The sequence below is a fragment of the Cryptotermes secundus genome, unplaced genomic scaffold (assembly GCF_002891405.2).
Source record: "Cryptotermes secundus unplaced genomic scaffold, Csec_1.0 scaffold1703, whole genome shotgun sequence".
Taxonomy (NCBI): Eukaryota; Metazoa; Arthropoda; class Insecta; order Blattodea; family Kalotermitidae; genus Cryptotermes; species Cryptotermes secundus.
The window spans coordinates 201,252-211,764 of record NW_019744157.1 but is presented as its reverse complement, the minus strand read 5'-3'; the positions used below and the strand labels follow the sequence as shown (position 1 = coordinate 211,764).

At 37.4% G+C, this 10,513-nt stretch overlaps 1 protein-coding gene across 2 annotated transcripts in view; it reads right to left on the bottom strand.

Moving 5' to 3' along the window:
- Nucleotides 1–5,814: 5,814 nt before the first annotated feature.
- The window catches only part of LOC111874607 (ras-related protein Rab-8B-like), a 12,402-nt gene continuing 7,703 nt past the window's right edge, over nucleotides 5,815–10,513 (bottom strand). The window contains exons 5-7 of one of the 2 annotated variants that reach the window (XR_002844592.2): nucleotides 9,158–9,271; nucleotides 7,074–7,358; nucleotides 5,815–6,529 (exon numbers count right to left, since the gene is read on the bottom strand). Coding sequence is in view for 1 of the 2 variants with exons in the window: in XM_023870241.2 (XP_023726009.2) it covers nucleotides 7,257–7,358; nucleotides 9,158–9,271 (216 nt within the window). In the remaining variant the exon portion in view is untranslated. Of the gene's footprint in view, nucleotides 7,359–9,157; nucleotides 9,272–10,513 lie in introns of both variants that reach the window. The other variant, XM_023870241.2, reaches the window with a different exon arrangement.

The following is a 10,513-nucleotide window of genomic DNA, read 5'->3' as shown; positions in this document are numbered from 1 at the left end:
TGATCCATGTACAATTTACTAATCAATCTTCTTTCACGCCATTCGATACCGGTTTCCTTTAGGATCTGCTTTAATTTGGTCCAATTTACACGGTCAAATGCCTTCTGCCAGTCTATGAAGCAAACACATAGTTCTTCATCTATCTCCAAAGTTCGTTCTGCTATAATTCTCATCATCCCAATTGCATCCCTGGTTCCTTTTCCTCTTCTAAATCCAAACTGATCTTCTCCAAGTACATCCTCTATTTTCCTTTCAATTCTTCTTTTAAGTATCTTTGCTATTATCTTTGCTGTATGTGCAATAAGGCTTATTGTGCGATGGTCGCTGCATTTTGTAGCTTTTGTCTTTTTCTTTAAGGCAATCATTGTAACTTCTGTAAAGTCCTTGGGCCACTCTCCACTTTCATATATGGTGTTCATTAGTTTTGTCAGTGTTTTCAAACCACCTTCTCCCAGTAACTTGAGCACATCTCCAGGTACATCATCATCTCCTGTAGCCTTTCCCTTCCTCATTTCCTTGATAGCTTTTTCCACCTCACTTTGTAAAATATATGGTCCTTTCTCGTCTGTATCTACTTCTTCTTCCGGTTCAACTTCTAAGGTTTCTGGCCGATTAGGTCGATCATATAGTTCTGAAATATAATTTTCCCAAATTTTCAGCACTTGCCTCTGATCTACTATTCTATTCCCCTGGGAGTCTTCGATGCCAACATTTTGAATCCCATGATTCTCTTTCCATCCTAGTTCTTTTGTCTTCATGTACATCAAATCATAACGGCCTGTTCTTTGAAATTCCATAATCTCATTACATATCTTCTCAAGATATTCCTTTTTGGCCCTGTCCATGGCTCTTTTCAATTCATTCCTCAGTATCCTGTATTTCCTCCTGCCTTCTTAATTGTTGACATTCTTCCACTTCCTTCACTCCTCCATTTTACTCATCATCTCCTGTGTAACCCATGGTTTTCTTGCTATCTTCTCAACTTTACCAACCAATTCGCTAATAGTATCTAACATGCATTCTTTTATATTGTTCCACTGAACTTCAGCATTTCCGTTTTCACTTTCAATTGCACTGAGTTTCTCTTCTAGGGTCTCATGCACGCTTTGTCTGTGCGCATATAACTTCTCCAAATCCCATCTAGGTTTGCGCTTTTTGAATCTTATAATTTTCTTCAACCTGATTTGAAACTTGGCAACCAGCAAGTTGTGGTCAGAGTCAATGTCTGCCCCAGGAAGCGTCTTCACATCCTTCACACTGTTTCTGAATCGATGTTTCACAAGGATGTAGTCCAGCTGATGCCTCTTCCAATCCCCAGGTGCCTTCCATGTGTAAATTCTTCTCTTTGGCTTCTTGAACCAAGTGTTGGTAACAATCAATCCATTTCGTTCACAAAAGTCAATAAGCATTTGACCTCTGTGATTCCGTCTTCCTAGTCCATGTGATCCAACAATATTCTGATATGGTTCATCTCCAACAATGCTGTTCCAGTCTCCCAATATGATGCTGTTTGTGTCTCCTCTTCCATCTTCCTGAAGAATTTCTTCAATTGTGTCATACACTTTTTCCACTTCATCATCTTCATACTCTGATGTTGGCATGTACACTTGCATAATCAGTATATCTACCGGTTCCGCCTTTAATTTCAGAGCAATAATTCTGTCATTACAAACAATCTTCTTAACAACACTCCTCACTACACTTTTATGCACCACTATTGCCACACCTATTTCAGCCCGTTCACCTCCAGAATAATACACGGTATAATCACCACTTCTTATTTCACCTTGTCCTTTCCATCGCACTTCACTGACACCTAAAACTGACACCTCATTCTTCTGCATTTCCGTTTTCAAATTCTCCAATGTGCCTGCTTGATTCAAGGTCATTATATTCCATGTTCCAATCTTGTAGCCGTGATGTTCCTTCTGATCTTCACACTTTTTCTTGTCGTAACGCCTGCATGACATTTCCTCTAGAAACACTCCCCCCTCCGGAGATCAGATTGGGGGAGTAGTTTACCTCTGGATTGTTTTGTCTCCAGAGGAAACATCTCGCATACTTGGTATCTCCGTTTTTGGAAAGAGACTATCCAGGAAAAGTGATAATGTGGTAGTTTTTCCATTTGCTTTCCACATTGCAGTACAACAGCCGTTCAAACCACTCTGGTCAAGCCTGTTGCTATACGAACTTGAACCATCTCGAGCATCATTTGCTCTGTGCTTCAAGTCGCTGCTGATGACGCTGCTTCTGGCATCAGTTTTTGGTGTCTCTCTTCGTCTGATGCCTACTTTTTGACCTATCCAGCAATGGAGGCACTGCCAGTAGCTACACTACCGCTGGTATAGCTCTCAGGGTCCTTGGCATACTCAAACCCTCTCACCACGATAAGGTGGAGCCACCAACGAAAACATATAAAAACCTAATTCATTACGCTTTTGAAAGCAAATGACGTCTTCTGGTTTTCCTTTGTATGAATCATAAGGATTCTTATCTCATTATTAAATAAAGAATTATGGGATGTCCAGCTATTAAAAAGGCAATTTTCACGAGAGGTAACAGTAGCTGAAACGCAACAGTACTTCACCCTTTCACTAAATCATACAATTAAAACAATGAATTAAAATTTAACTGATAGGATCTTAGTAATTAAACACTGTTTTGTGTATAATCACCATTTATTTTAGCATACAGCCACATCTCTCTGAAGCAGGAGCTACTCATCTCAAAGGGAGGCAGCTATATCTGTTGCAATTGCATCACATTTAACTCTCATAATTATAGAATAATTCCAGACCAGCAGGTTTGTTATTTATGTTTTCTTATAGATGTAAGAATACATATCACAAGAAAGTTGCAAATATGATGTACACTGTTTACTATTTTTGGATTAGTATATTTCATAAGAAAAATCTCCAGTCTACACTTCTTTTCCACTTACAAAAGCTTACAATTAATAATAATAATAAAATTAATATGGTTAATGATGATGATAACGGATCTCAAATGATTATAATTACACACACAATCATTTTTGCATGAGAAAGGTGAACAGTACACTACACTGGTGGTGATGACTGAATGTAATATTAATATCAAAATGACAAATTCAGTATGCATGCCAGGCATCATACTATACCTAATATTTCACACATTAAATACTTATATACCATATATCTAAAGACCAGCTTTAGTGTATTATGGGAAATTCACAAGTATAATAATACGTACTAATCCAACATAAGCATGTAGTTCATATAACGAAATACTGGGGAAATGGTAAAAATAAAGCTGAAATACTAATGGAGAAGATTAAGAAAATATATGCAAGAAATTTCAATTATGGTAAGGAGTCTGGATAGCTAAGTCAGTACAGTGACTGGTTATGGGCTGGATGATCAAAGAACTGGGGTGCAATTCCCAGCAAGAAAAAGATATTTTTTTCTCTTCCAAAATGTCCAGACAAGCTCTGGGGCCCACCCACCCTTCCCTCCAGTGGTTACATGGAGCTGTTCCCCTGGGGGTAAAGTGGCCAGGGGCATGAAACTAATCATGCACCTCATTCTAGCACCAAATTGAAGAATGGTTGAGCTATACATCCACTCCCCAATACATCTTTATGGCATAGTGCTTAATTAATTAAGCATAGAGATGATTTTCCCTTTACCTTGTGTCTTAAGTATGATATGTGATGTAAATCTTCTGTAGTAATAACAGAATATGACTGAAATATGGAAGTACTAGAAAAGGAGAAAGCGAAACAACATTCATAATCAGTTGTACATAACATTCTTTGTTCTGAAAAACCAGGGATTTGCTGTACTGCTTGCGAAATATCACAGGTTTAAAAGGCTTACCACAAATTACTTAAAATAACAGTGAACACAATTACCCTTAAAGTGAATGAATGAAATCATTGTTTGATTAGCATACACTTATTATAAATTACTTTAAGGCTGTACAACCTCATCACAGAGTTAATATGATTGTACTGGCTGTGTGTAGTTATAACTACAACATAACTCACACTTATGAACACTACCATTGTGAGCTAATCATTGCTTAATATATGTAACACATATAATACTATCTTAAGAGGCACATTCAAGGCATATATTTATTAAAGTCAGCTATCTGCACACCTGCAAAAACAAGCAAAATCTCTTTACAATGAATATTTATTTAGAAAAAACACCAGATACAGATAATTAAATGGCTTATAATTATGATGCATAAATTTCATGCAAACAGTGTTTTCCTTTCGCTCACATTTATTTTGTGAAGAAGAGTTGAATAAAATTCTAATTATGATGCATTTCTTAAATTTCCAATTTAACTGTTATATCTCCTCTCATTGTTATTATTTACTGCATGGGATGTTAGGTACCATGTTTCAGGACCTCAGGAACAATACATGTGTTGCATGTACAGACAGGGGAACACATAAACACACGTGCAGTCTTCATGATTCCAGCTGAGCAGTTTTACCTTTCTTATTTAGTTGCCCAGCGGTGTCTGTGTTTCCAAGAGTTTTGGCAGTCAACTGAAGAGAATGGCATATTCAATTAAAAATATTCCTACAGCCATGTGCACATTTAAAAACTGAAATTATATATATTCATGGGTCCAATTAAAGGATGCTGAAAAACGGCCAAACAGATCCACTGTCATAGGCACCTCTAAGTACTAACACAATATTCCAGCTGGGAAACTTACTTTTAGTGGCAAGATTTGAGACATCCATGGAGACTGAAGAATACCGTATTCTGGGATGTGATTCCCTGTAGTCTGGTAATTGTTATCAATATTTTGGAAGAATGAGGTGCTGCTATTTTCAGGGTAGATGATGGAAACTACACATTCCCCTGAAACGTTTGTAAAAATTTTCCAGACTACATGGCATCACCATCTAAGACAACAGTAACCTTTCTTTTTTTTGCAAATAATACCAATTTGCTTTATGAGATGTATCCTGTACACACAACGTTATGTAATTCAAAGTGGTAAAATTATTTTAATTATATCATATCAAAATACAGAGAAACTGAGTGACTTTTAATTGTGCAAAACCAGCAAATCTAGAATGGAACAGAGCACTGTACTGTATATTAATCTGATGAAAAGAAAGAGGAGGAACAGTTGCATTGGTGTTTTAATTTTGCAAAGTATTTCTGCTTAATAACTCACCATAAATGCTATTACAATATTTCAGTGGGATAACTGACAGAAGTTTCTAAATTGGTTTACTTGCTACTAGAACACCGATCCACATATTCTGATCATTTAATTGCTTCACTGTAGCAAATATGATTCTCATTTTGAAACTGATTTGCATAACAGTAGAATGGAGATGTTTAGTAATCAGTCAAGACTTTTAAGTTCTTCATATCACAACATAAAATAATTCAATTCACTGTTTCTGTCTTTTATTGTAATTTTATATATAAGGTAATACGTGATATATGTAATATTTTGAAAAATATTTCACCTAAGAAGGCCCTTTCATTTTTAAAATTTCTCAAAATAAGTTTGCAATAATAATTACCTTCAGTTTACCATTCAGTGAATCACATATCCTCCTTTCATTTTAATCCTTCTGAACAAATTAAATCATAATTATGATTTAATTATAATTGTTTGCAGAAATAGAAAATAATTTTCAACATAATATTTAAAATACAAATATTATCAAAGCTTGCTTATAGTAGCAAAAATGTTTATCACAGCATTTATGTCCAATTGCATAAAACAAAACTAAATAAATATAAATATGTTCTATTACATAAATCTGACAAAACATAAATTTTATATGATAAAACCAACTTCATACAAGAAACTGAATTTCCAAATAAATGTAAGTTATGGGAAACAAATATGAATATAATCCACTTCTAGGATCAAACCAAATTATTACCTGGTACTGAAATTTATGCAATGTTCCTTAGGCTGAGCAACCACAATTACAGGTCAATGTCCAAAACATTTATATAACCAATGTGCTATAAGTGCGATTGGTGTGAGGTCATGTGACAGTGCATCTAAAGATCAGTGTTGGTCACGCAATGTCCACCTATAAAAGTCAGAGATGTTAATCTAGGTTAACAGGTCGCATCCTCAAGATATTATTGACCAGCGAGGAAAGTCATGCAAGCCCTTGAAAAGGTCTTAACATGAGGTGTTCATATCCTTGTCAGACTTCAAAGAGTTATATTTTCTGAGACATGACAGCATGAAGTTCAACCACTTCGCTAGCACTGCTGTGAGACCCTCAGACCCTACAATGTCAGACTCAGTTTCAAAACTCATAAAATAGTGTAATTTATGTTGCAGCACTAAGAAACTGCAATTGGGTGTTGCCTTCAAAAGTCGGTTTTCAACATCTCACCACATTGATGCCACAGAAAGAAATTCCATGGATCTACCTCCTCCGCGTCTCCTTAGAGCCTGGTACGTTTTCCTCTCCAACATGACTTTCCATATTCCTCTCCAATTATATAAGCATTCTGGTCACATAATCAAGTAATTTTGGCTGGAAAAGGAATATAATAGTATATGTAGAGAAGGAAGCCTAGAGCTTCATCATCTGCATGCCAATGGGACTTGTTTTTGTAGGCCGAGTATAATTACACCCCAAAATTGATATACCAGCGAGGTCTATTCGGATTTCTTCGAGAAAAAAATGTGTTTATGTCCCTAAAATATCCAATGAAGAGCTGTGTGAATTCCTATATAAACTGAGCATTTAACACAGTAATTTCAGTAACACAATGCGATATATTTTTTTAAGTAGATAGCAACTAAAACTCAGAACATTAATTACGTGACATTTACTTCAATGAGATACGATATTTTAGTCACATAGCGAATTTATTAATTTTATTACCCCCTCCCCCCAACACAGAGTGTTCATAGCATTCGTTTCGGCAATGAAAGTACGATGTATTATGTGTCAAGCGGACACGAATTGTAATTTAAATATTAATTACATGAGGTTTACTGCAGCTTCAGCCACCTCATAGTCACCATATTCATTCTCCTTCAAGGCATCCTCGCGCCTATAGGGTTAATCTTACTTGCATTCCAGGTTTAATTCCTTCCAGTCTTCATTAGGTCTCAACAGCGATCTGCATCTTTGATCTCATTCATGCAGTGATAACTTCCAAACATGGAGGCCGAGCCGTCAGTATCCCACCACAAGAAAGAAGCAAGGGAATGATGCACGGTGAGGTAATTAGTTGTTGATGTGATTGATGCAGCTAGCAGGCGCATCGCCACGCCTCCCCCGTTTGTTGTATTTTCGACTTAGTTAGGTCCACTTCTGAGCCATCTCGTTTTTCTGAGCTGTCGAATAAGCTAGCCTGGACACACAACGGTAAACATATACAAAATAAACACCAAAGTTGTGTTACAATGAAAGAAATCGAAGAATCTGTAAGGGTTTTAGCGACTATCGGCTTTCACAGTAGTTCACAAGTCTATTCTGTTCTAGCGTTGTTACACTGTTTGGATGTGGGCAATGATGTCGACGTTTCGGAGGTATATGCTGCCTTCATCGAATTGTACAGTTTGATGAGTGTCTATGTATATAAAGCATTATGTTTCAAAAGTAACGGTGGAGGGGGAGACTTTTACTTGTCAAAAGAGGCACCAATCCCAGCTATATCGTCACATACACACGGTGCAACAACCTGAGAATAGAATCAGCAACAACGCAAGGGTTCATCCTGTACTTATAGAAGGACTACGCCATGAAAGACGTCTGGGTGAGTGGTGTATAGCTCCACGCATTCTTAACCTCGGCGATAGATAAAGCAGAGTGGTCAGTTTCAAGTCCTGAACAACTTATCCCCTGGAAGGAAAAGCTATGAGTATGCAATGAGTGTGAGGCTGACTGGACCCCTGGGCCAGCCTGCACGCGGTGCCTATGCTACAGTATATAGTAATACACACGTACCACTATAGCTTACTACACCATACAGCTTTGAATTATTCTGTAGTACCGCGGTAGCGCAGTTGGGTGAGGCACTATGCTACAAGCCGGAAGGTCGCGGGTTCGAGTGCCGATGAGGTTTTTATTTCAATTTGGCTAATCCTTCCAGCCACACTATGGCCCTGGTGACGACTCAGCTTCTAACAGAAATGAGTACCAGGAACCTTCCTGGGGGATAAAAGGCGGCCGGCGCGGAAGACTGACAACCTTACCGCCATCTGTGAACCAACTGTCTAGAAGGTGTGGCAGCCTGGACTTCTCACAACCCTACGGGCTTCCACGGCCTGTTACAGGGATAAATTTTACTAGTACTATAAAGTGGATTACTAATATCTCGTTAAGGATGTGTTACCTTTACATACATACTAAATGCGAAAAGGGATCAGAGCTGGTCTGTTATTTATGGAGAAAGAACCCATGTTTTAAAGAGCTTAAATTGTCTGCCTTACGACTGTAAGATATGCGGCTCTACCAAACTTAGGTTCGAACAGTTAGTGAAAATAGTTGCACTGGATCCTGCTTCCTCGTGGTTTATTTTATAAAAATCTGCCCATTCTTGTTAACATGATATTTATTGAGTGTATCAAACAGTTTCGTCAAATCGCTCATTAATTGTCACGAGATGACTCCATGTACCAACTGATAACAAGTGTGTAAGTGAACTGCTGATATTTCATATTTCATTTTTCGGAAACGGCATAAGTAAATAGGTAATTCCTTCATTTCTTAGCACCCCTTGGGTTGCTTAATGTGCGAAACACTACACATTATACTGTTTCACTTTTAAAGCATGCCCCTTCCTAACGTAAAGAACCATTTTAAAACTTGACGATCGCATGATACATTATGGCGAAGAAAACCCGGAGAAAAATGATTTCACAGTCACTGTCTGTTGGGGCTCTTCTCCAACGAAGAGAAAACTAGACTAGTGAAGGGAGAAATTGATAAACATTGAATATTCTATTGTTCATTTAGGGACATATGAAGTTTCTGTGTACCAAGAACAGAGGTAATATTCGCCCAAAATTCATGCCGCTGTTTGTAGCTTGCACAGGATATGCGGGGAAGGCTGAATTAACTGTTTCGCCTTCTCGTCGTTGACGGATAATACCTATGACCATATTTCTTAAATTATCCTTTAAAATAATAAAATAAAAAAATACTCACCCTTCTGTCCCTTTGTTCCCTTATCCTTCGTGCCAGTGTTAGGAAAGCTTCCCCTATATTTATGTCTTCTTTACAAGAAACTTCGAAGAACGACATGTCGAAATTTTCGGCCAGCTGCAAATGTAAGTTACAAGAATATTGTAGTAATTTTCATCAATTTTTGAAGCCTTAAGACATGCAGTGTATAGTTTGTATCACGTTAGTGCCAGCATCCCTTCATCTGGTGCACCTGGCTTTAAATAAGGCCCTGGAGACTAAGAAACTATCAAATCTTTAGAGGAGGTTATAACACTACCTGTAGGTTTGATTAGTTTAGATTTGATTGCGTCTGCATTTATTCAGTGGCGTTTGTCAACTGCTCTGGATATAAAACACTGAATTTGATAGGGGGCTGTAACTGTGAAATTTGGAAAGAAATGGGAGTGACTGTGGCCTGTTTTAAGGTACTATTCCGGAACTGCCCTGAATCGTCTTGACTGGAGATTCAAACCCAGTGTCTCTAGAATACGAAGTAGTCGTGTGAGTCATTCGTCCGTGTCATTATGTGTGTACACCTATAATCAATGCCGTTCAACCAACCTTAAAATCGTTAGCATAGCTGGCGCAGACAACTGGACTTCAATTTTGACATATTTTGTACTTAAAAGCACAGATAAAGTGTTCCAAAGCACGCTGAAATTTCTTTAATATACAAACTTCGTGATGACCTTTGAAGGCTGCTTTGGCATTTGACGGACATTATTTGAAGTAAATGATCAATTAATTAATTCAATTCAATTCTTTATTTGCGTGCTTATTAAAGAGCCCAAGTACCAATTATAAAGTAAGTACGGGCAAAAGATACAACACAAATAAAGACAAACCAATATATTGTGCACAATTTAGACAATAAAAATTTAGTTAGTACAATCACACCAGTTATTAAATACTACTACTACTACAACAACAACTACTACTACCAATGTTATATTTTAGCGTCCTGTTGCACTGATTTAAGTTCATGATTTGTTTAATCCGTCTTGCAGTGCGTACACTTATCTATCTTCTTCTCTCACTCTCACTACATGTTTCGGCATAAAAATGCCATCTTCAGGTGCTACTCAATTCACGTCAAACTAGTACATTGTATGCCTTGTCTTCACTTTAAAATAACTAAAATATATGTCCATCATATATATTGACAAATGTCAATCGTAAAAATATTAAAACTGTTCAGGATTCCCGATCGCTACGTCGTATCTTATTACGCCAGTCATGCTCATCCTACTCTGTTGGAGCTCTTCTTCCCTATCGTGTGTATTGTGTTTCTGTTGCGTCTTGTTCTCGCGACTGCGTGCGTTATGCTGTTGGGTCTGC